Below are 26,133 nucleotides of genomic sequence, written 5' to 3' on the forward strand. Positions count from 1 at the left end.
TACTTCTATAACATAGCTATTTCTTTCAGGACTTCCTTCAGCTTGGCCGCAAATCATTCGAAGCAATAAATAAAGGTTACACGTTCCGTCATTTATATTGTCATTGTTTCTAATTTTGTTTTCTATTTACTTTAAACAATAACCCATATTCTTTCACAGTGCATCTTTGAAACCCTTTAGCGTTATTTGACCTTCACTAATACATTCCAGATAATCTACATACTTTCCCCAATCTTTGATAAACACTTGGTCTTTCCTATATCTAATTTTCCCCGTTAATTTATCAAGCTCTGCATATTCCGATAATTTGGATCTCCACTCTTCCACTGTTGGAATTTCTTGCTGTTTCCACCTCTGGGCTATTAACACCCTTGCCGCCGTTACCGCATAGTATACCAATTTGTTATCTTCTTTCTTAATCTCTTGTTGTAATATTCCTAATAGAAAGATTTCGGGTTTCTTTAAAAACGTGTATTTTAGTATCTTTTTTAATTCCGTATAGACTTTCTCCCAGAACTGCTTAACCCTTCCACACTCCCACCACATGTGGTAAAAGGAGCCCTCTACATCTTTACACCTCCAGCATTTGTTGTTTACCTTATACATTTTTGCAAGTTTCATGGGTGTCAAGTGCCATCTGTAGAACATTTTCATAACATTCTCCCTTATTGCAATGCACGCCGTGAAGTTCAACCCGTCCTTCCAAAATCTTTCCCAATCCTCAAATTGTATATTATGCCCTATATCCTTTGCCCAGCGGATCATCACAGATTTGACCTCCTCATCTCCTAAATTCCAATTTAACAACATCTTATACATCTTTGATATAATTTTCGTTTTGCTATTTATTATCTCCGTCTGGAAGTTAGAATCTTTATCCGCATAGCCTCTTTCTCTGATATCTTTATTGAACATCTGATTCACCTGTTGATGGTGAAGCCAATCATAAACATGTTCTTTTATTTGTTCATAAGATTTGGTTCTCCATTTCCCATCTACCTTCGTTACTAGCTGATTGTATGTCGCCCAGTTTTTCCTCATGTTAGTAGTTTTTATACTTGTTATCTCAAGAGGTGATAGCCAGTGTGGTGTTTTCGGCTCTAACACGTTTTTATATCTTTCCCACACTTCAATTAGCGGCCCTCTGAAGATATGATTACCAAACCCCTTGTGTGCTTTCATCTTATCCTTCCATAAGTAGGCGTGCCAACCGAAAAAGTTGTCGAAGCCCTCAAGGTCGAGTAGCTCCGTATTCTCCAACTTAACCCAGTCTTTTAGCCAACTTAAGCATGATGCCTCGTAATATAATCTCAGATCCGGCAGGGCAAAGCCCCCCCTTTCCTTTACATCTGTCAATAGTTTAAATTGTATTCTGGGTCTTTTGCCCTGCCATATATATCTCGAGACTGTCCTCTGCCACTCCTTAAAGATCTTATTCCCCTTTATTATAGGGATGGTCTGAAATAAAAACATTAGTCTTGGGAGTACATTCATCTTAATTATATTAATTCTTCCCCACAATGACAGATTCAACCGTCCCCATTTTTCTAAATCTCTCTTTATTTCCCTCCATATCGGCTCGTAATTATTTTTATATAAGTCTATATTTTTAGATGTTAGCCAGATACCGAGGTATTTAACTTTTTTGGCTATCTCTATCTGTGATTGCTGTTGAATTAATTCTATTGTTCTTGAATCTATATTTTTACCTATCATCTTTGTTTTTGTTTTATTTAGTTTAAACCCTGCAACCTCTCCGAATGCTTCTATTTCTTTCAGTATCTCTCTCATTGAAGTTACTGGGTCTTCTGTCAATACTACTAGGTCATCTGCGAATGCTTTTGTTTTGTAAGTATTCTGACCTAGGATCACTCCCTTTATGTTCTCATTTTGCCTTATTGAATTAAGGAGAACTTCTAACACAGTTATAAATAACAGCGGGGAGAGCGGGCATCCCTGTCTCGTTCCTTTCTGTATCTTTATCTCTTCTGTTAGCATATTATTCACAATCAGTTTGGCCCTCTGCTCTGTATATATTGCCCTTACCCCATTAAAGAAGTCGTAGCCTACATCCATATGTTCTAGATTTTTTAACATAAACTTCCAAATCACATTATCAAACGCCTTTTCGGCATCAATGAACATCATTATAACTTGTTTATCAATCCTGACAGACAAGAATTCTAGCATGTCGACAATAATTCTTGTATTATCCCTCATCAACCGACCTGGCAGGAATCCTGCCTGGTCCTTATGTATAACATCTACTAACACCTTCTTTAGCCTTCTTGCCAGGATTCCTGCAAAGATCTTATAGTCCGTGTTTAATAATGAGATTGGTCTATAATTTTTAACTTGGGTTAAGTCCGCGTTCTGTTTTGGAATGAACGTGATGTACGCCTCTTTCCAAGTTTCTGGGACTTCTCCTTCCTTTAAAATGTTATTCATAGTTTTTTTCAGAGGTCCCGCCAAAATAGTTTTCATTTCCTTATAGTATCCAGCAGTGAATCCATCAGGGCCTGGTGCTTTGCCCCTCTTTAAATCTCTAATTGCCTCCTCTATTTCCTCATATTCAATTGGAGTGTTCAGTTTTTGTTTTCCCTCTTTTGGGATTTTTTGTCCCCCTTTATCCTTTATAAATCTCTCTATCTTTCTTGGACCGACTCTCTCTTGGTCTTTATACAAATTTCTGTAGTAGTTAAGGAATTCGCTCCTAATTCCTTTGGGGTCAGTTCTCTCTTCTCCCTCTCTTGTTATTTTGTTAATTGTACCTTGCTCTTTCCTTCTTTTTGTTTGCCAGGCAAGCCATTTGCCTGGTTTGTTCGCGAATTCAAAATACCTTTGCTTAAGTCTTTTAATATTCCACTCTACCTCTCTATTTATTATTATAGCGAACTGGGTTTGTAAAATTTTTATTTTTTCCTTTGTTTTTAGACAATTAGGCTTCTCGGATAGTTTCTGTTCGTTTTCCATTATCTGTCTTAGGATCTCCTCTTTGCTTTTCTCTCTGTTCTTATTCTTGATTGCATTCTGTTGGATAAAGAACCCTCTCATTACCGCTTTTCCTGCATCCCAAACTACATTGTCCTTGGTTCCCTTACCACAATTATCTTTGAAATAATCTGACAGTTTTTCTTTTGCCATTTCCACTACCTTCTGATCTTCCAGGAGGTAGTCTTTTAATCTCCATCTAAAGGTTCTTGCCTCTAAATTTTCTAGTTCTAATTCTATTGAATTGTGGTCTGATATTATTTTTGGTCTTATTTCTATTAGTTTAACTCTTGGGCATAGTTCATTCGAGATCCAGATCTGGTCTATTCTTGAAAGTGATTGGTTAGGTTCGGAGTAAAATGTAAATTGTTTTTCGAGAGGGTGCCTAAGCCGCCATATATCCACCAAGTTGCAGTTCTCTGCCATAGAGAAGAAGGATTTTGGTAGCTTTCCTTCTTTATTTACTCCTTCTCTAAGCCTATCCATCCCCAACGAAACAACAGCGTTCATATCTCCCATCAGGATTATTTTTTGATCTGCATATTCCATTAGTATTTCTTCTAGTCTTTTAAAAAACTCAGTTTTGCTGCCGTTCGGGGCATAAATCCCCACAATCATCAGCTTTTCCCCTTGCCAGTTGATGTTAACCCCTATCATCCTCCCCTCCTCATCTTTAAACACTGTCTTAGCTTCTATTTTATTTCTAATATACAATACTACCCCTCTTTTCTTCACCTTATCCAAGGCTTCAAATTCATTTCCCAACCGTTTATTAATTAATATCTTTCTGTGTTTTCTGGCGACGTGCGTCTCCTGCAGACAGATAATGTCTAAATTTTTCTTTTTTAAGCATTGTTCGATTTTATTTCTCTTATTTTTATTATTCATTCCATTAATGTTCCAGCTCCAAATTTTTAACCCCATAGTGCTTGGTTTTTCTTTTAGTTATTTTTGTGGTCTTTCCGTCTATTGTATGTTCTCTGTATCTTCTGTTTCCTCTTCCTCCTCTTCTCCTGACCCACTCCCGCCCTCCTCCTCCACCTCTACCGTTCTTGATTCTCCTGGTGGGGATCCCTCTGCTCTTCCTGCTCCATATGCCTCCACTTTAAGCTCTTTATATTTTCTAAGGAATTTCCCGGTTTCCTCTTGGTTTGTCAGTTTATGTCTTTTACCCCTGTATGCAAAGGAAATCCCTTCTGGAAATTCCCACCTGAACTCAATCTTATTTTTCTTTAGTGTCTGCGTCAAAAATTTGTACGAATCTCTCCTTTTGAGTAATCTGATTGGAATGTCTTTAAAAATAATTATATAATTACCATCTATGTTCAATCTCTTTTCTCTATTCCTCTGAAGTATCCTGTCTCTCATTTGTTTATCTTTGAAGGTAACCAAACAGTCACCTATAAGTTTCTTTACTTTTATTGCATTAGTCCGCATTCTAAATGCGTTCAGTATACTGTTGTCCATTTCCTCTACTGTTAGGCCCATCCAGTCCGCCAGCTCTCTCGTCAGTCTTTCTCTAATATTTTCATTTTGTATCTCTGCTACCGCTCTGAACCTCAGATTCACCTGCCTCTGTCTTAATTCATTCATCGCTATAATATCTTTCATTTCTTCCTGTGCCTTATTTAACTCCAACACTTCTAATTTGATCTTTTCTTTGTCTCTTTTCATATCCCTTAGTTCTATCTTTGTCTTTTTGAGTCCTTCCTCTGTGAGCTGTGTCCTTCTAAATATTTCTTTTATTTGGCCCTTTAGTTCGTTCACTGTTTCCTCCATTTTTTTGTCTATTTTCCCAATCCTATTATCCACCAATTCAAGCTTATGTTCTACATTCGCTTGGCTTTGCTTTATCTCCGCAAACATCTTCAGAATATCTGACTTAAAATCAATCTCCTGTTTGGAGCCTCTCCTATCTCCGGGGGTCCCCCCATTCGTTCCCTTCTTGCCTGTATACGACATCACGTTTTTTTTTGTTGTTGTTGTTGTTTTTTTCCACTCCTTCTCCCCAATAGTTCCTTTTACCCCTTCTTTATATTCACTTGTATTCACTTATTCCTTGTCAATGTTTACAGTCTTTAAATTCACTTATTCCTTATCAATATTTACATTTCCTACCTCTGTTTACTTCCCTGGGTGCTCTAAACAATAATGTTCTAAGCGATCGTTTCTCCCAACCCTTTAGCAATTTTCAGTTGTAGGACGAAGTTCAAAGAATTTGGTAGAGTAGGAGGGTTAAACAGGAAAGAGGGATTGCACACAAAAACAAGTTAAGAGGTGAGGAGGGAGGGGCAGGAGCGGATATCAGTCTGTTTCACGCCCACTCCATTTTGTCCTCGGCGTTCATCCAATCAACTCTCTCACACTCCCGCTGGGTCCCTGGAACGTTCCCAAAGTTCTTCACAAATTCAACGTTTTTAGTCCCCCGTCTCCACGTACGTAAAAGAGGAGACGGTCTCTCATACACAGTTCTCAATGTGAAATTAGTGGAGATCACAAACCTTTCCTCGCTGCCTCTGCACTCCCCATTCAGTCTCCAAATGGCGGCGGGGGGGGGGGGTTCTCATCCGGGTTTACTAACTCGTCGAAATTCTGACTCGTCCCTTCCTTACTCCACACTCCGTGCTCCAGTTGTAAATGACGGCGGGAGTCTCCCCTCCAGATTTTAAAAAGAAAACCAGCAAAGCGTCCCTTCTTTACACCTCCTGTTCACCAAAGAGGTTCCGGTTGTCACTCGGTCCTGGACCCTGTCCGAGCCCCTCCACCTCTCAAGGTTCACTTTATTCTATGTTTCTCCGGGAGGGATATTCTTGAAAGGGAACCGCGGTACCGCCCGGGCAGACTACTCACTTTCTCCTGCACTGGTTTCTCACCGCGTCCTATTTGACTCCGACTATCCGCTGAACTCCATTGATTTCTCTCTGCTGCTCCGAAGCTTTATTTTCTACTCTTTGCTACTAAGTTGCAAGCGTCGGAGTCCTTTTTTTGAAAGCGAGCCGCTCTTCCTGCAAGCACAGGGCTTCGCTATCTGAAGGTGAGAAATGGCTCCCCTCGACCCTCTAGACCTCTCCGCCGCGCTCTTCGCCTCTTACGAGGTTACCTGGCGGCCGGTTTGGTCTTTTCTTCGGTAAAGCCGGGGCTAGACTCCTTGAATATCCTTCACAGGAGTTTTGGGGGGTCTCCGCGCCCTGGAGTTGCCCCTATCCTTCAGAATAGCTCAGGTTCTCGCCGTGCGGTGAAAACCCTGCTTGCGCTGGGATCGCGGCTCACCGGAAGTCCAGCAAACCTGTATTTTATATGTATTTTAAGTTTTTAATAGTTTGCATTGTTTTATACTGTAGTTTGATTTTTGCATTTGTTTTGTAATGAACTTCTGAATTGGGTGACAATATAACTTTAGTTAGTTTGTTAATTTAATAGTTTTTAAATAATAATAATAATTAAATTGTCTTGAATATAACAAACCCTACCAACACAAGCATTTTTCCATTAGGAATTTTCACAGTGACTGAGATATCGTGCTGAGGGATGTCAAGTTCAATTCGATTTTCTGCCATCACCAAACCTCGGCATCCAGCAATATGCGGACAAAATGAAGCATTATAAGACCCTAAAACAGACAAATGGAAAATAAAATAAAATGAAAACTGTGAAAACTCAAAACGTGCTAAAAATATCTAAACCCATGTAAAACTCACCTGACCAGAGTCGTCCTCCATCTACAGTCACGTGTACAGGAAATGTTGGGACCTCCGGCTGGTAAAACTGTATGACAAACACGTATCTGCCCAAATGTGTCACTCTCCCATGCAGAGTAATTTGGTTCTGTCAACATAAAAAAAGGTTTGTGTTTTGAGCTTCATCCTATTTATAGTCAAAGTGTGGCAATGTCGAAGCACCATCCTTGCACACTACTGGTTATTCAATTTAGCACAACTGAAAGTGTGGGGAGGTGTCCTATATAAAAAAGAAGGTTAAGTTTATGTACAGGATAGATAGATGATAGATAGATAGATAGATAGATAGATATGCTAGAAATATCTTGTTTAAATTCTCATCCTGCTTCGACCTAGAAAGCTGCAGTAGGGACTGTCCTTAGAGGAAAAGAGAGGCACATCTAGTGACTTCAAGAACTACTACTTTCTTTCTGCACCAGCTTTTTGCCCAGACCTGTAGTGGAATTTAATGTCAGATCAAAAGCTCTATAAGAGGCCAACGTATTGTAAATCATTCTGTAAATCACTCTGCAAGAGTTCGGTTGCATGCCAGATGATATTAACTTCTACAAATCGATTGACATAAACACAGCCAAGTCTGTGCTGGACTATGACCCGCATTTAATTCAAAATGTTAAATACCTGTGAAGAAGTCAAAGTTACTCCCTTAGCTGTATGAGCAGATGGCAAAGGAGAACTCAGTGGCTCCTGGTATATCACATTTCTTTGCACTTCTGCAACCTGCCCATCCCTCAGAGCATCCAAGACCACGGCTGAAGGAGGCGTTTCATATTGCGAGGGGAGGCAAGAAGCACTTTAAAAGGGAAACAGAATCAGAACATATACATGTATACACAGAAAAGTGAGTTCAAATAAATGTGAAGCCTATACATTTCATTTTAAAATTGCTTGCTGCCTTTTTACATTACTGTATTTACAACATACCCTATAAGTGTCCCGGAAAAACCAGGACATCCCACTTTTCCCCATGAGAGCATGGTGGCCATTTTGGGTGGCATGATTTCGTGCAGAGATCTCAACCCAAAAAACACTTGGGGGGGCACGACCTCGCACAGTGCTCCAAAATACATGTTTTGGGGCATCTGCTGTTGTGCAAGAGCACAGCCCAGAAGAAAGCATGTCTTTTGGGCTCCTTTATCTTGCGCAGGTCACATGATTCACACATGAGCACGGCTGAGAAGATGCACATCCCAGTTTTAGGACTCAATATGTTGGACGGTATGTTTACAACCCACCGAAATAATGAAATACACAAACAAAATGTACATTGTTGTGGTATAACAATTAAAAATGCTGGTGTGTGACATTTTTAAATGTCCTGAGATGGAACATTTGTCAGAGTTTGCAAAGAAGCTAAAATAATTCAGACAAGCCAAATTTCTCAAGAGTGTGTGCACAGCTCTGGGCAAAGCCTTGCATATCTCTGCTAAGGAGAAAGCACGACTGAGATCAAATTATTCTTATTTCAGAATACACAGAGTAGCGGCAGCCTTGCTGTATGATGGGCACTGCAGTTATTCCCAGGTCAGAGAGAGCCTTAAACCTTCTTTTGATGGAAGCAAAAGGGAAGGAAGCAGTTTACCTTGGATCAGCTGAATGGCCAGAAGTGGCAATGCAATATACTTTAGGTTCCAAGTACTCTATAGAAAAATCTTCCAGAGGAATAAGGCAAACTTTATGCTAGGAAACAAAGACGACAATGAAGGTTCTGTTATTTTCTTCTTCCAGCTAAGAGCAGCATGTGAATAAGGCAGCTACAATATGTGAAAACAGCACACCATTTGTGCTGTTAAAGAAAGGAAGGAAGCAATTCAGTTTAGCAAAGAGGCAGTGCAGTATATAGAGACCTGTGAATGGAAGGCTTGTAAGCTGCAGGATCCTGCCAAGGAAAGGGAGCTGAAAACCCCTTTCCATGACCACAGGGCCTTCTACAATCTCTTGCCTTCATTAGAAGGATTTGTGAGAAGCCATGAGGACAATGTGGTTGGCCAAGAGCTGCTACTCTACCATTATATGGGATTAGAAGTGTACGCTTTTGACAGTGAGTCACACAGCAGTGCCTTGAACTGCTCATTGGTCTTTACTAAGAATAGAAGCAAAAAATAAGCATTCAGCCTACTTTTACTGTTCAACCACAGTAAGATTATTCATTCCAACTCCATTTATTCAAAGCTGATAGTATTCCCGTGCAACTACAAAATGTGGACTGTATCCCAGAATTTGGCACATTGAAAACCTCAACTTATTTTTGAAGAAGCACAGCTCTAATCCTGATGAATTCAGATAAATGTCTGAAAACACACAATGTGTACCTATTAGACGGCCATGTATCCTATCCATGTATCCTGCACAGGCTCTCATAAAGACAAGTTGAATAAATGCGTGCAAGGCAAGGACTGCAGCTAAAGGCTCAGAAACAAAAGCTGACCTCTTCTGATAGCTCCAGAATCCATCTTATGGTGAACTTAAATTAGCCTCCCTTGGGAATAGTAACAGCCCCAGTCCTGTGGAACTGAGAGATCCTGTGGAACTTTCCTTGCCGCTTTCCCAGAGGCAGGTAAAATATATATATATATATTTTTAAGAAAGCCTTTGAGAATTCCTGAGAACAAACGGCTATTGCCCTGTATTTTGTACTGTCTGCTCATATTTCAGATATTGTGCTGCCATTTTATTCCACGATTTTTTCCGTTCTGTTATTTAGTTAGATTTCATTAAGGGACTTTCTATACATTGCTTCTAACTTTGTAAAGCTGTGAGAGATATCATATGAAACAGAAGTGCAGAAACAGTTAAAAACAAACAAATAATAAATAAACCAAATGTATAATAATGATTCAAGAAACAGAACAGCAAAACAATCTCACTGACTAACCAGTGAACCAAGAAATTAACTCCAGAGAAAATTTAAAAAGGGATGGGGGAATCCCCTGGCCAACAGGATCTGGGTGCACTTCCTTTCCAGTTCTGGGTAACTTTACTAACAGGAACATATGAATCTGTCAGGCCCTTGGTCCATCTAACTTAGCATTGTCAACTCTGTTTGGCAGTGACTCTATAGGGTTACAGGCAGGAATATTTCCCAGCTCTGCCTGGAGATGCCAGGGACCTGGAACCTTTTGAATGCAAAGCATGGTGCTCTGTTACTGAGCTAGGGCCCTCCCCCTATTCAGCCACTATTTATTTTTTAAAGGAGTATTCAGTATGACTGTCCACAGTACCTTGCAACAAGCAGAAGTTCAACTCCTTCTGAATGCAACCACCAAGGAGCCGCATTCTATTCTGGTTTTTATCCCAGGGTTCTCCATATACATGCTAGGCAATGCATTGTTTTGAAAGCAGAAGGCACAAGGGGATAAGTGAGGAAATATTTAAGTATCCAAAAGGTGGCAGCAAAGATCTTATAATGAAACTTTTAAACCCATTTACTCACAAATCTATCTTCATAGCCAGTCCCTTTGCTTTGCAGTTGGGAAGGGTTGAAAAAGACACATACGCACACATTTTTGTGGGGGGTATTATGGAACCGCACAATCACTGTGATCATTTGAAACCAAAATATGTGAAAGCCTGCATCACGTTGGCCGGCAGAACATTGGTAATAATGGATTATTATTGTGGTCATTGTTATTTATTTATTTATACCCCACTTTTTCCCCTGGCAGGGACTCACAATGGATCCAGGTGGCAAGAGATCCCCTATTAGAGACCCCAGAGTAGCCCACCTGACAGGAAAAATATCACAGAACTGAAACTTACTAGGAGAAAATCTATTGCTGAAGCCCTGAGATGGAAGTTTGCATCAGCCAGAAGGTCATAAACTGCAACTCGGTGCATTTCATCAAGCACGACACTGCGGCATAGAAAGCTGGAATAGATTTCAAAAGTAGTTAAAAACCATACTGGAATTCTTCCACCCCAAAAGAGTATTCTTCTTCTACCGTTTGGTTATTTCCTCCAAAGCCAAGAAACAGTGAGTTATTTATCAGGATTGTACCATTTATATCTGGCTATTTTAAATCATGTTGATTGGAAAATAAGGAATGATCCGGGATAATCAATACAATCCAAAACAGGGAATTATGTTTGGAATTAAAGTATTAAGTTCTCTCTATGGATTAATGCAACGAAAATTATTTTAAAATCTATTTACATCAGTATTTGACTCCCTCAGATTATTCTGTTTTCTTTAGATGGAGACACACGCCGCCCAGTCCATACACTATAATATCATTGTCATTAGATCAAGCATAGAGCACAAGAACATAGAAATTTGCCTTCTAATGAATCAGACCACTGTTCTATCCAGCTCAGTATTATCAACACTGACTGGCAGCAGCCCTCTAGGGTTTTTGGCAACAGTCTTTCCCAGTTCTGCCAGGAGACACAAGGAACTTGCAAAGCACATGCCCTATTGCCAAGCTATGGCACTTCCCCTACTCAATTCCCATTTATTTTAGAACAGTATTCAGAATGAGTACACAGTAGGCATAAGTAAGCAAGTGTAAAAAGAAAGACAAAACAGATATTCAACCCAAATGGATAACTAAGTTTCCACATTTCCCCACCTGTATTTGCAGCTATATATATTGATTTTTGCCTCCATCACATTCCCGGGGGTGTCAATCTTCACAATGCCAACATATACTCGATCATGTTCATTAGCATACTCAAGGACTACCACGTAGCGGCCAACTTGGGGAACTGTCAGCCTTATCTGCAGATCCACCTAAGAAAATTCGAACCACATTTGACTACTACAAAAATAGGGATTGCAGGGGATGCCATCCATTTCCCAGGAAACACTTTTCTCAAGCATGCAAGAGTTTCAAGAAAGCAAAAGGAGAGCTACATAATTCCTGAACGCCAAATCCCAAACCCGCCAAAGCCTTTCCTACAGAAAAAGCCTTCGTTACCCTGCCCACCAGAATGATTGCCCCATGAGTAAGTCACACAGTAATACTGCAGGGGATGCATGGAACTAAAGGTAAAGGTAAAGGACCACTGACAGTTAAGTCCACTCATGAACGACTCTGGGGTTGTGGCACTCATCTGGCTTTACTGGCCGAGGGAGCCGACGATTGTCTGCAGAGTTTTTCCGGGTCATGTGGCCAGCATGACTAAGCCGCTTCTGGTGAAACCAGAGCAGTGCACGGAAACGCCATTTACCTTCCCGCTCGAGTTGTACCTATTTATCTACTTGCACTTTGACGTGCTTTCGACAGTTTTTCCAGGTCATGACTAAGCCGCTTCTGGTGAAACCAGAGCAGTGCACGGAAACACGTTTACCTTCCCGCAGGAGCGGTACCTATTTATCTACTTGCACTTTGACATGCTTTCAAAATGCTAGGTTGGCAGGAGCAGGGACCGAGCAATGGGAGCTCACCCCATTGCGGGTATTCGAACCGCCGACCTTCCGACTGGCAAGCCCAAGGCTCAGTGGTTTAGACCACAGCGCCACCCATGTGGAAATAGAATGTACAAAATTGACACATATGACGGCAGATTTACACACAAACAGAGCCATCTTACCTCTTGACCAGTGATATGAGACATTATGGGATGTTTGGCTGTTGGCTGTTGGGAAGCTACGTTCCTGTACTCTCTTCTGTTCAAGGAAACTCTGACTTCTGAACCAAGCACACAGCAAAATCTGTCCAGTGGGAGGTGCTCATACTGTAAACAACTTTTTAAAAAGGAGGAAGAGACACCATTAAAATCAAATAAAACAACCCAAGGCAATGGTCTCAATGATATAATAGGTGCACTAACTTATCTGTCACTGCCTGTCCTGAATATGTGCACGCCTCTGTAACTGGTAACTGCAGGATGGGGGCTTCATAGTAGTCGCTAGGCAAGAGCACCAGGTAATCCTAACAGGACAAAACAATATTAACATAAGCATATTTATTAAGCACATAGAAAATGATTATGTGAAAATTTCAGCATAAGTTGCAAACAGAGTGGGCTCCTGTTTCCACAGAAGATTTAACAATGCAAGCCCATGTATTCAGATATAAGCCCCCAGTTATTTTGACTTATTCCTATGTAAATGTGTATAGGATTGTTCCCCAAGGACACAGTCCTGTACTCAAGATCGTCTAGCTGAGGGATTTTAAGAAGTGGCAGGAAACAATAGTGGATCTTGATCTATGGTGCCACATGTCCAATGTATTTGTATGATATTCTCCTTTTTTTCTTTTTTCAAATTCTTTTTTATTAATTTTCATTTGAGAAATCAAAAATAAGCAAACAAACATCAAAAGTCAAAACAAACAAAGAAAAATAACATAAATTTCCATTGCAATCCTTCATCATCTTATTTGTATCCCTCCTATATGTACATGTTGACCTCCCTCCCGATTTCGGGCTACTTGGTAGAAACTTCTTTTTTTTGCAGTTTCATTAATTAATAGTTTACACGTCGTAAGATTTATGTTAGACCTGCTGTGGGTTTTAAACTTCTAAAATTTCCTTCAATGTATGTTATAAATTTACTCCAATCGCTAATAAACTTTGTACCTTTTTGGTGTCTAATTTTTTGCGTCATTTTTGCTAGTTCCACATATTCAAATAATTTTATTTGCCAATCTAACAGTTGGGATGTCTGGACTCTTCCATTTTTGTGCTATTAGTATCCTGGCAGCCACTGTTGCATATTGGAATAGTGTCTGATCCTCTTTTTTAATTTCATCCCCAATTATTCCCAATAGGAAGGCTTCCGGTTTTTTAGAAAAAGTGTATCTAAATATTTTTTTAAATTCATTATATAAGAGTTCCCAAAACTTTTTTATTTCTTCACAAGCCCACCACATGTGGTAAAAATTTCCTTCTTTAATTTTGCATTTCCAGCAGGCTTTGTTACCGGTTTTATACATTTTTTCTAATTTCATCGGTGTGATGTACCACCTATACATCATTTTTTCCAAATTTTCTCTGAGCGTGACACAGGCCGTGAATTTCATTCCTCTGTTCCATAATTCCACCCAATTATCATATTCTATATTGAATCCCAGATCCATTGCCCATTTTACCATTACCTCTTTTATCTCTTCATCTTTGGTATCCCACTCTAACAAAAAGTTATACATTTCAGATAATAGCTTAGTTTTATCTTCTAATATTTCTGTCTGAAATTTAGATTTTTTCTCATTCATCCCTATCTTTTTATCTTCTTTCCATAATGTGTTTATTTGATGAAATTGCAACCAGCCTGTTAATCTATCTTTTAACTCTTCGAATGCTCTCATTTTCCATCCATTTTCTGTTCTTATCAATAAATCTTCGTAAGTCAATCTTTCCCCCTCCATGTTTGTTTTTTTTAGTTGTTAAGATATTGATCGGTGATAACCACCAGGGTGTTTTCCTTTCCAATAGTTTTTTTATTTTTCTCCCACACCTCATATAATGATCCTCTAATAATATGACTTGAGAAACCTTTATGCACCTTTTCTTTGTTATGCCACAGGTATGCGAGCCATCCAAATCTATCTAGATTTGGATGAATTTGTATGATATTTTTCAACCTTCAGTCCTAGGTGCTGTTGGACTACAACTCCCATCATCTATAAACGTTGGCTGGTGATGGTGGGAGTTGTAGTCCAACAACATCTGGGAACCCGAGGTGAAAAACTAGTGGAACTCTTCCACTAGTGGCACCATTCCATCAGCAATTATATGACCATGGAGTAGGGGGGGATGGGGACAGGTTAGAGTTGTACATGTGAGGGGTACACTTGTCCCAAATCCTATACTCACTCAGACCACAGTCATGCTGCTGACAGCATCATTTTACACTAACCCCAGACCTGGACAATAGAACTGAAAGCAGTCCCTCTGCCCACTCTGGCACAGAATATGGTGTGATTCAGCACCCAATCACAGCACACAAGCCGAGCACAGAGAGACTACCGGTCCAATAACTAGGCACAGCTCATGAGGCTATATTTCTCTGACCTCATGTTGTGCACACTGCGAGGGGGAAGTCAAAAGGGGGAAGTCTGATGGGGGGGGGCAGAGAAGAGAAAGGGCACTCTGCACAGAAGGAGACCATTTCGCACAAAACAGTCCAACCTCACACAACACACATAAACTCTTAAGAGGAGCTCTGCCTCAGGACTCCAGGCATAACCAACTGACAGTAAACTCCACTTCACCAACTGGGGTTTTCAGACCCAAGCAAGTAAGGGGAAGGGGAACACAAGTTGCAAAACATAATATCTGTGATAGCCTTCCACGCCCCTTTCCCCTTTTTTTGCTATATATGAAAACTCTGTTTTGACTCAACTATACTGCACTAGCATTCTTCCCCCTCGTAATTATAGCAAACATCTTACCAAAAGGACTCCCTCTGCCATGATTTTAAAAATCCAGGTTCCAGGAGTCAGTGAAAATGCATCTGCAAAGCTCTTCCCTGGGACAGTGACAAAAGCAGGTTCTTTACTGGGTGGGAAGACAACACCTTTGCTCTGAGGAGTCCCTGCCAGCAAACAAGAAAATAATAATAATAATAATAATTTTTAAAAAACCACTCCCTGATGACTCAGAAACCAACATTTTTATTAATTAAAATGAGATAAGCAGCAAACTGAAAGAGCAGGTGCATCCCCCAGCCCACCCAACCATGTACAGTGGTACCTTGGGTTACATACAATTCAGGTTACATACGCTTCAGGTTACAGACTCCACTAACCCAGAAATAGTACCTCGGGTTAAGAACTTTGCTTCAGGATGAGAACAGAAATCGTGTTCCAGTGGCGCGGCGGCAGCGGGAGGCACCATTAGCTAAAGTGGTACCCCAAGTAAAGAACAGTTTCAGGTTAAGAACGGACCTCCGGAATGAATTAAGTACATAACCAGAGGTACCACTGTACAGTGGTATGTACCTGCAACTCAAGACAACACTTCATGTGTCTGATAAAAGGGACTGTAGCTCACGAAGGCTTATGCCATAATAAATCCATTAAAGGTTACCACATGACATTTTTTAGATTTACACTTTTTGGGGGGGGGGACCTTGGGTGGCCAGCTAAAGATTATGTGTGAAGAGGCTCAAAGTGTGTGACAGACATATTACTGCAATGCACTGCAATAGACTGTATGAGGTATGAGATTAAGATGCAGCCAAATCCCACAATATATGTGATCCACATTCTGTAACAGGCTGCCCTCCATGAAACCACCCTGGGAAATATCTGTCAGAAGAACTAAAAGTGGCAAGCAAGCTATTAATAAGCTAACATTTTCAATGAATGTTGGTTTATATTTATTTTTTTAAGGAACCTACTGGTACCTGTTTTTACGTCTAGCACCAGAGGTCCTTCTCTAAATATCCCTGCCACTCTGTAGGCATTCATAATAATAATTACTATTATTTACATGCCGCCACCTGATTGGGTTTTCTGGAGAACCACATTTTAGACTTAAAAAAAAAAAAAAAAAAATTGCCCAGGATTTAAATTGATTTTCTATCTTCTGCTTTTTGTATTTTTACTGTTGCTACAGTAACTGTCTTTTTACTAAGGGTGGTGTTGTGGTCTAAATCACAGAACCAAGGGCTTGCTGATCAGAAGGTCAGCGGTTCGAATCCCCGCAACGGGGTAAGCTCCCATTGCTCCGTCCTTGCTCCTGCCAACCTAGCAGTTTGAAAGCACATCAAAGTGCAAGTAGATCAATAGGCAGGAAGGTAAACGGCATTTCCATGCACTGCTCTGGTTCTCCAGAAGTGGCTTAGTCATGCTAGCCACATGACCCAGAAGCTGTACGCCGGCTCCCTCGGCCAATAAAGTGAGATGAGCGCCGCAACCCCAGAGTTGGCCACAAATGGACCTAATGGTCAGGGGTCCCTTTACCTTTATAATAACTGTCTTTTTACTGTTGCAAAAACCAGCAGCTGAAATTGCTTAATTACCAAAGTTAGGGTTTGTCTGAGCCTTTGCTTTAAGATGACCAAGCTGGTAATTCTTTACTCAGTATAGATCTTGAAGCAAATGAAAAATGAGGAACAGTCATAGCCCTTGAGTTGTCAGGGCAGTAACTCTTTCCTTTACTTCAGCCTGACACTCTTCAAATCTAGGGCTGAGCAATCTGTTTGGCACTAATTTCTAGGTTGGAAATTTCTGCCACCACATATGTCTCTTCTGTAACCAGGCATTCAGTAATTAAAAAAAAAAAATCAGGGCCATGGCCCAATAGCATCAAGTGAGGAAGATTCTCTGACAAGATGGGATATAGGAGCAATGAATTTCTCTCTGAAGTTCTTCTGCCTTTACAATGTTGCTAATCTGTGTTCTCAGATGTCTTGATCAAATAAATTTATTTTTAAAATTTGAAACACAGTCTTCCAATGTATGACACATGCATGCTTATGTGCACACATAAAGTATATTATTACTACTACAACTACCCTGTCCCCCGGCACATAGCAGACCTAACAAACATGCAATAGGTGAGTGCAGAAGATACCAAACGAGACTGATGTAAATCAGGGGTGGGTGTCCTTTTCTAGCCAGGCCAAACTTGCTAGTTGGGCAGGGCCTCCCGCTTGCCTATCACCTGATGTCCCTTTGATGCCAGCTGATGCTGTGCTTTGATATCCCAAATAATCAGGATTTCAAAGGGCAGTGCTATTTGACAGACTTGTAGCTGAAACCCTTGATAGACTTGTAGCTGAAACCCTCTGGAAGCTCAAGCATGACTGGGGGGGGGGCTCTCTGATAGCCCTGAAAAGACTGCTGGTTTTGTCCCCTCTGATCACCTGACGGGCAAGGGGTGGGAGTGCTTTTCGGAAGCATCAGCTGCCTATGTGCGTCCAGAGCTTCCAAAAGGAGGGACCAGGTATGCTCAACCAAACAGAGCCCTTTGCAAGCCTCCCTGTGATGTTCCCTTCAATTTCCAATTTCAGAAGTTGAAAAGCGGCTACTTCAAAGAGCAGCAATGGGAGGGGGAAGCGCTACGCCCTCCTTGAGCAAGGCACCTTCCAAGCACCCATCAGCTGATGGGCAGGCAAGAGTGTGCCTTGTTCCAACGAAGGAACAACAAGGAGCCCACTTTAAGCTCCTGCTTGCTCCTTTGAAGCTCCGCCTTTACTCACCCCACACCAGGTGGGCAGGTGGGCATGGCATAAAAGAAGCTTTCAGGTCAACTGAATTCAGTGCATGAAGACACTTTGCAACTACCTGCTGAGTTCCACCGCCATTTTGCTCTACCTACCTTTACGAAGACGAGAATAAGCGATTATGTGGCCAGATACTGCAGCAGTTCCAGGATTAATATACCTCAAGATAACACGAAATAAACGGAGGTTTGATTTCTCCACATTCAAAGTTATCCTTACTTCATTCTGTAAAATGGGAGGTTAATAAACAAGGAGGAAAAAGCCATAAAGTACCAAAAGGATAAATCTTCAGAAGCTGTGCAAGCAAAATACACAATTCCTACGGGGGGGAAATAAGAATAACAAGTACCACACATATAGACAGAGACATTTATGCGGAAGGAAAAGCATTTTCTGGCATAAGGAAGAGAAAGACAGGCAAACCTAGCAAGAAACGTAATTCACTTACAAGTGTTATTAGGGCCAAAATGTTTCCCCTCAGCAATTGAGATCCTCCCTCTAGAGCTTTTTGAAACCAAGGTGACATAGTGCAGTGCTAGGTGGAAGAGCTTAGGAGAAGCCACAGTGACAGGTGCTACCACCTCTGGCTGGGGAAAAAAGAAGCAAAGAAGAGGACAGGAAAGCATATTATTTTAATACTACCACCCAAAAGGCAGAAAATGTCTAGAAACATTTAGCAAATGTAACACGGCAATCAAAAAAGTTATGGTGGGTTTGGATGAAACACAGGTCTAAAGCAGTTCTCTTCTTACTGATCCTCACTGTAAATGATGTCCTGATGAATTCAGAAGGATAACAAGTTTTGGCTGTACTATGGTCCGCATTTTTACGGCTGCACTCTTATACACACTGACCTGTATTGTTTGCTCCTGTGTTTCTGAGAAGACATGCATATCATTGGTCTGTTAAGCTGGCATAGTACTGTGGTGTCCATGTGGCATGGCTTAAGGATAAGAGCTGTGTTAAAAGATGTGTGCTAATGTTAAATCATGGATGATGTACCTTGCACTTCTCCAATCTATTTTAACTTGGCATTTGAGATGAAGGTTTTCCATGTATTAACTTTAGGGTTGCCAAGTAACTACTACCTAGAGAATCCAACTGGATGTCAACGATGCAATGGAAAGGTTTGAAACCAGATGACTGAAGTTCATTTGGCATATGCCTAGAGTTCCATGCATTATTTAACTTATTTGGTTCGATTATTCTTCCTCACCCTTTTTCTATTCATCTCCTATTGGTTTTCATTGGTGACCGCCAACTACAGAATCACTGCAGCAAGGAGAGGGAGGGGAGAGGTTTGGGGTGGGGATGTCAGCATTGCTTCCCTTCCTCCTCTAATGAAAGCTTCAACAATGAAGTTGACTTAATGGGAACAAAACAGGAAATGCTGAGCTGCTCTACTATCTAAAATTAGTCTAAAACAGCCAAAAATGTTCTTCTCTCTGGATCATCTTAACTAGGCATTTTCTGGGGGCTGATCCAGGTTTCTTAAGAGCATGTTCTGTTTTTGAAGGCAAGGAAAAGCAGAGGGGGGAAATGGCAATGGAGAAGTTTCATAAATTTATATTTTCATAAATTTATATTTTACCCTTGTAAAATTCTGACACGGTTAACAGAATTTAAAAGAATAACCCTAAGGGAAAGCCCTAGATTAAGAGGAGTAAGGCATACAAATGAATGAAGATTAACCAGAAGGAATCCATTATATATGATGCTACTCCAACAATCTCTCTGAACGCGTCCCCAAGGATGAACAAGCATCAGGTGATGAAATAAACCATATTCTCCAAAAAGATGCCAAGACAGCACTTGCTGAATACATTCCTCCAATTTTTTCTGTAATGCTCACAAATTGAGAATCACAGAATCATAAAATTGTAGAGTTGGAAGGGACCTTGAGGGTCATCTACTCCAACCCCTGCAATGTAGGAATCTCAGCTAAAGCATCCATGACAGATGGCCATCCAACTTCTGCTTAAAAACCTCCAAGGAAGGAGAGTCCAACACCTTCCAAGCAAGTCTGGTTCACTGTTGAACAGCTTTTACTGCCAGAAAGTTATTCCTGTTGTTTATTCAGAATCTTCTTTCTTGTAACTTAAAACTATTGATTCAGGTCCTACCTTCCAGAGCAGGAGAAAACAAGATTGCTCCATCTTCCATGTCACAGCCCTTTAGATATTTGAAGATGGCTATCATTTCTCCTCTCAGCCTCCTCTTCTCCAGGCTAAACATGCCCAACTCCCTCAACTGTTCCTCATAAGGCTTGGTTTCTAGACCCTTAATCATCTTGGTTACTCTCCTCTACACGTTCTAGCTTGTCAATATCCTTAAATTGTGGTGCGCAGAATTGGACACAGCACTCCTGGTATGGTCTGACCAAAGCAAAATAAGAGTGGTACTATGACTTCCCTTGATTGGAACACTATACTTCTGTTGATGCAGCCTGGAATAGCATTAGCTTCTTTCTGCTGCTGCTGCTGCTGCTACATCACACTTTTGACTGATGTTAAGCTTCTGGTCCACTAAAACCCCTAGATCCTTTTCACAGGTCCCCCTTCTTATATTTGTAAAGGGGGTTCTTCCTGCCTAAGTATCGAATCTGACATTTGTCCCTATTGAAATTCATTTTGTTAGTTTGGGCCCAGTTCTCCAATCTGTTAATGTCATCTGGAATCTTGATTCTGTCTTCTGCAGCATTAGCTACCCCTCCCAGTTTGGTATCATCCCCTGAATTCCTTCATCTAAGTAATGTATAATTGAACAACAATGGGTCCAGGAGAGAACCCTGTGGCACCCAACTTGTTACTTTTTCCCATGATAATAAGGAACATGAGTGAGCACTCTTTGGGTTCGGCCAGTCAACGAGCTACAAATCCTCCTAACAGTTACCTCATCCAGCCCACATACTGGCCTGACAGTATAAGGCAGCTTCCTATGTTCCTACTCAATTGTAACAAGCTTAGGGCAAGTCTAAAAATATTCACTTATGCCTCACAACTCCAGCTATTACACCTAGGAAAACTTGCTATATGGGTCATCTCAATCACATGGGGAGTTTCTACAACTACAGTGGGTTTCCTGGAAGCATCGGTCCCTGGTGTGGATATATCTCCAAGTGACTGGAAGGAATTACATGGCAGACTGGAGCCAGTGGTGTAGTGGTTAGAGTGTTGGACCAGGACCTGGGAGACCAGGGTTCGATTCTCCACTAGGCCATGAAGCTCACTGGGTGACCTTGGTGGCCAGTCACAACCCCTCAGCCTAACCTACTTTACTAGGTTGTTGTGAGAATTAAATGAACTATGTAAGCCACCTGGAGCCCCACAGAGACAAAGTTGAGCTATAAATGCAACAAATAAATAAAAATAATAAACTGCTGCAGAAAATGCAAGAGAGCATGTAGAGCCACCACTTAGAAGATCTCTCCACAGAGGAAGGGTAAATGCATAAAGCAGGCTTTGCTGAAGAATGTTCCTTCACACCCATTATAAACTTTTAAAAAAGAAAAGAAGTTTAAGTATATGTGGGATTAACTTATTCTGGCCTCTTCTATAATCCAGCAGGACCAAGGAAATGAACTCACATCTTCTTCCCAAGGTTATTTCACAAAGTAACATCTGATCAGTTAAATACATACTTGTACTGAGGACATCTGTGCATAACCTCGCCAGCTAAAGCCAGGAAATTCTTGAAGATCATAACCAAACCGGATTCCTCTTCCTTTAGGAGATGTACCATCTTCAACTTCAAACTTCATGTGATGTAAATCAGGTAAGTAGTAGTCCTTTTCAGGCCTTTCATAAATACAAAAATGAAATGGCAGGCAATGCTTTTATTTTCTAAAAATGTTTCATTTGCTACATATGAAAAAGAGACATAACACTTAAGAACTGGCCTGCTGAATTAGACCATATGGCATAAATTAAGGAGGGAGGTGGCGAAACGAATCCTCTCCATACTACTACCAAGGTGAAGTCACAAAGAGAGCCCTCGCAGAACTTGGCAGAAAGTAGCTGGTTAATCCCAGATTACCAATCAAGTGTTGATGAATCAGCACAAAATCTTAAGGAAGTTTTGATGCTGTATTGTGTTTTTAATATTTGATTGGAAGCCATCCAGATGGGCGGTGTATAAATAATAAATTATTATTATTATTATTGGATTTACTGGTGCCTAAGCTTCACTTTTCCATCTTACTTACTCATTGCAGGATTTTCCAACCATGTGCCTTCTGCACTGGCAATCACCCGACAGATTATCGCACACACGGCTTACGGCCCCTCCCACGTCACATTTGCACCCTGCGAGTAAAGGAAAGAACCAAACTTTTAAAGCAAAAATATATGATGCCAGAAGAAAGATTTGTAGGTTTTCTGGGATAAAGAGATGGGAAGAACACTCTCCACCTCTCCGTAAATGACTTTAGTGCCGCATTGTTTATGCTCAAGATCAATTCTCAAAAATGTATATGTATGGCTTTCTGCAGTGGGCTGGCACAGCCCCAGAGTCATCACAGCAGATGGTCAACAAAGTACCTGTATAGATCCAAAGTCACCTCTCCATCTCTCACACACAATCAAGAGCTAGGAAAGAGCAGAGGAGGAAGAACTGACATTGCTCCAATTGCTATGGCTGCTTTACTGCAGGTCACTATTGGAATGAGTCCCTGTTTCTGAAGGGAATGAGTAGCATAAACAGAATGAGATAAGCAGGGACTCACTAAAACAGTAGTCTGTTTTCTATTTATATTCCACCTTTCTTCCAAGGAGCTCAAGGTGGCTGACATAGTTCTCCATCCTCCATTTTATCCTCACAACAACCCTGTGAAGAAGGTTAGACTGAGAGACTGTGACTGGCTTGAGGATATGAAGTGAGCTTCAAGATTATGGTGGGGACTAGAACCTTGGTCTCCCAAGTCTGGGTCGCTAACCACTACTCCTCACTGACTCTCAAAAACTCCGCACTGGCAACACAGTAAGTGCGCAGTAATCAGGAGTGTGAACACAGCTTAAGGCCATCAGTTGAAAGAGCGATCTGTGTTGAAGGAAGCAGATATTTAATACTGAAAACTTGCCCACTGTCACTTACCAAAATTTAAACAGAAGACTCACATTGGTAAGAAGCAATAATAAATGTTCATATGCAAATATGTTATATAGGAGTGATTTTTAGAAATATGTCCTGTAGTAACTAAACCACATTTTACCTTGACATCCAAAATAATTATTGTCTTCTAGGCCATAATAACCATCTTCACAAGTATCACACGAATCTCCACAAACGTTAGGCTTGCAGTAACATTCACCATCCACCTATAAGGGGAAGGGAGTGGAGAAGCTTTCAAGTTTTCCTTTGATACATTTCTTATTTCAAAAGAGTCTTTAGTAATGACCTAAAATATTTTTAAATAGGCATGAATGGATGGTTGTGGCTTTAGGTGGGAGCTGGTTTGCAAACAAAGAGATCATGATATAGAAAAGGAAAGAAGCCAAATGTCCCACTTCTGCAGGATAGCCTTATGTGGAATTATCTCCCAGGTTCTAGTCTAGTGATGGGGTCCTTGAGCCACTGTTGGGACTCCAAATCCCACCATTCCCAGCCAGCACTGTCATGGATAGGGATGGAGCCCAATAATATCTGTGGGGCCCTGTTCTAATGGAAGCCTAGAGTGGGAAGTTCCTCCTGTGATTTGCCAGATTTGAAGTCAGCCAGTCATGGGTAACTTTGGCAGGGTGAGGGAGATCATTTATAAAAATTAGCTAAACCTGACACCAACTTGCTAAGCAAGCTACTTGGGATACAGATATGAACATTTACATGGGAGTAGTTCCTATTTAATTCAGTACTGTATTGTATTGTATTGTATTGTATTGTATTGTATTGTATTGTATTGTATTGTATTTAGGTAGGTAGGCTATTTTTCGATTGCCTAATAAAAAAGCTTCTCCAGGAGGCTTACAATGTAGACCAAAAGTTCAAAAATAAAAAGATTACAATATAAGCCAACAAATAAAACACAGCAGATCAAAATGTAGAGAAAGGGGTAAACAGAGAGAGGGATCAAAATGCACAGAATTAGGGGTGCCCAATTTCCCCACTACTTTTTATTTCGGTCCTGGAGGTTTTGCTGAACATGATAAGAAAGGACCAGCTGGTTAAAGGGGTTCAGGTCGGAGCGAGACAATATAAATTGAGAGCATTTGCAGATGATTTGGTACTTACATTGCAAGAGCCGGAATCCAGCACGAAAAGGGTTTTGGAATTAATTCAAGAGTTTGGTCAAGTGGCAGGATTTAAATTAAATAAATTAAAGACTAAGGTATTAGAGAAAAATCTAACAGTAAGAGAGAAGGAGAGGTTTCAGAATGAAACAGGTTTAACAGTGGTTAAGAGTGTAAAATATTTGGGGATTAATATGACAGCTAAAAATATGAACTTATTTAAAGACAATTATGAGAAATGTTGGAACCAAGTGAAAAAAGATTTAGAAATTTGGTCAAACTTGAAGCTTTCTTTGTCTGGTCGAATAGCAGCTATTAAGATGAATGTATTGCCTAGAATGTTATTTTTGTTTCAAACATTGCAAATTGTTGATAAGATGGAGTGTTTTAAGGGATGGCAGCGAGATATTTCTAAATTTATCTGGCAGGGCAAAAAGCCCAGAATAAAATTTAAGATTTTAACTGATGCAAAGGAAAGGGGGGGATTTGCCCTGCCAGATTTGAAACTTTACTATGAATCAGCAGCTTTCTGCTGGTTGAAGGATTGGCTGCTCCTTAAGAACACAGACATTTTAGATTTGGAAGGTTTCAATAACTTTTTTGGGTGGCATGCATATTTGTGGTATGACAAAGTTAAGGTTCATAAAGGTTTTAAAAATCATATTGTCAGGAAAGCATTGTACAATGTTTGGATCAGATATAAAGACTTACTGGAGAGCAAAACTCCAAGGTGGCTTTCACCAATGGAGGCAAAAGCTGTGAAAAAACTCAATATGGAGTGTATATGGCCGAAATATTGGGAAATTTTAGAACAGGAGGGTAGTAACTTCAAACTGCAGAGTTTTGAAAAATTAAAGGATAAAGTGAGAGATTGGCTCCACTATTACCAAATAATGGAGGTTTACAAGATGGATAAGAAAATTGGCTTCAAGGTGGAGAAATCGAAATTGGAAACAGAATTGTTAGAATCCAATACTAAAAATTTATCAAAAATGTATAACTTGCTGTTGAAATGGAATATGCAGGATGAAACAGTTAAACCAGCTATGATTAAGTGGGCGCAAGATATTGGTCATAACATTATGTTTGCTGACTGGGAAAGGTTGTGGACCACCGGCATGAAATTTACGGCGTGTAACGCCTTGAGAGAAAATATTATGAAAATGATCTATAGGTGGTACATGACCCCAGTCAAGCTTGCAAAAATTTACCACTTGTCAGATAACAAATGTTGGAAGTGTAAAGAAAATGAAGGCTCATTCTTTCACCTCTGGTGGACATGCCCAAGGATTAAGGCTTTCTGGGAAATGATATATAATGAAATGAAAAAGATGTTTAAATACACTTTCCTGAAGAAACCAGAGGCCTTTCTCCTGGGTATGGTCAGCCATGTGGTGTTAAAGAAGGACAGAACTTTGTTTTTGTATGCCACAACAGCAGCAAGGATCCTTATTGCAAAGTATTGGAAGACATCAGATCTACCCACTCTGGAAGAATGGCAGATGAAGATGACAGACTACATGGGACTCGCAGAGATGACGGGCAGAATCCGAGACCAGGAGAAAGAGACAGTGGAAGAAGATTGGAAGAAATTTAAGGACTATCTTAATAAATATTACAAGATTAAAGAATGTTAGATTGACATGGACTTAAAAATATTGGTTTTCAGAGACATTAGAGTAAGAAAAGGAATGGAATTAGTAAAAAACTTTTGGGAAATAAGGGAATGGAGTTGCTGATGGGATTATGAAACTAGAATACAAAACGGTGAGGTATGAGGAAGTCGGGGAAATTAGGTTGAGAAAATAAGTTTTGAAATTATACTTGTTGTTTTTTGTTTGTGTTTGTTTTCATTGTAGTTGTTTTGTATTTGTATGTTCTTATTGGAAAATTTAATAAATATTATTTAAAAAAAAATGCACAGAATTAAACCAGTTTTAAAAGAGGGAGTGGAGAAATAAAATTCACTGAGCTAAAACTAGGTTGTCATCCTGTTTGCCTGGCAATGAAAAGACATTAGGGTAGGTGCTAGGTGGGTCTCTCTGGGGAAGGCATTCCACAAACT

The 26,133-nt window shown here is 40.3% G+C and overlaps 1 protein-coding gene across 1 annotated transcript in view; it reads right to left on the minus strand.

Annotated features, from left to right (window-relative positions):
* The window catches only part of LAMA3 (laminin subunit alpha 3), a 154,240-nt gene that overhangs the window by 73,053 nt on the left and 55,054 nt on the right, over window positions 1–26,133 (minus strand). Inside the window, exons 20-32 of the mRNA XM_081873595.1 lie at window positions 23,054–23,159; window positions 22,049–22,148; window positions 21,485–21,641; window positions 17,940–18,069; window positions 15,065–15,207; window positions 12,501–12,601; window positions 12,261–12,414; window positions 11,297–11,457; window positions 10,488–10,596; window positions 8,311–8,408; window positions 7,350–7,521; window positions 6,690–6,816; window positions 6,462–6,601 (exon numbers count right to left, since the gene is read on the minus strand). Coding sequence (XP_081729721.1) covers window positions 6,462–6,601; window positions 6,690–6,816; window positions 7,350–7,521; window positions 8,311–8,408; window positions 10,488–10,596; window positions 11,297–11,457; window positions 12,261–12,414; window positions 12,501–12,601; window positions 15,065–15,207; window positions 17,940–18,069; window positions 21,485–21,641; window positions 22,049–22,148; window positions 23,054–23,159 — 1,698 coding nt within the window. The remainder of the gene's footprint in view (window positions 1–6,461; window positions 6,602–6,689; window positions 6,817–7,349; window positions 7,522–8,310; window positions 8,409–10,487; window positions 10,597–11,296; window positions 11,458–12,260; window positions 12,415–12,500; window positions 12,602–15,064; window positions 15,208–17,939; window positions 18,070–21,484; window positions 21,642–22,048; window positions 22,149–23,053; window positions 23,160–26,133) is intronic.

The sequence above is a fragment of the Podarcis erhardii genome (genome assembly GCF_964252035.2).
Source record: "Podarcis erhardii genome assembly, chromosome: 8".
NCBI lineage: Eukaryota > Metazoa > Chordata > Lepidosauria > Squamata > Lacertidae > Podarcis > Podarcis erhardii.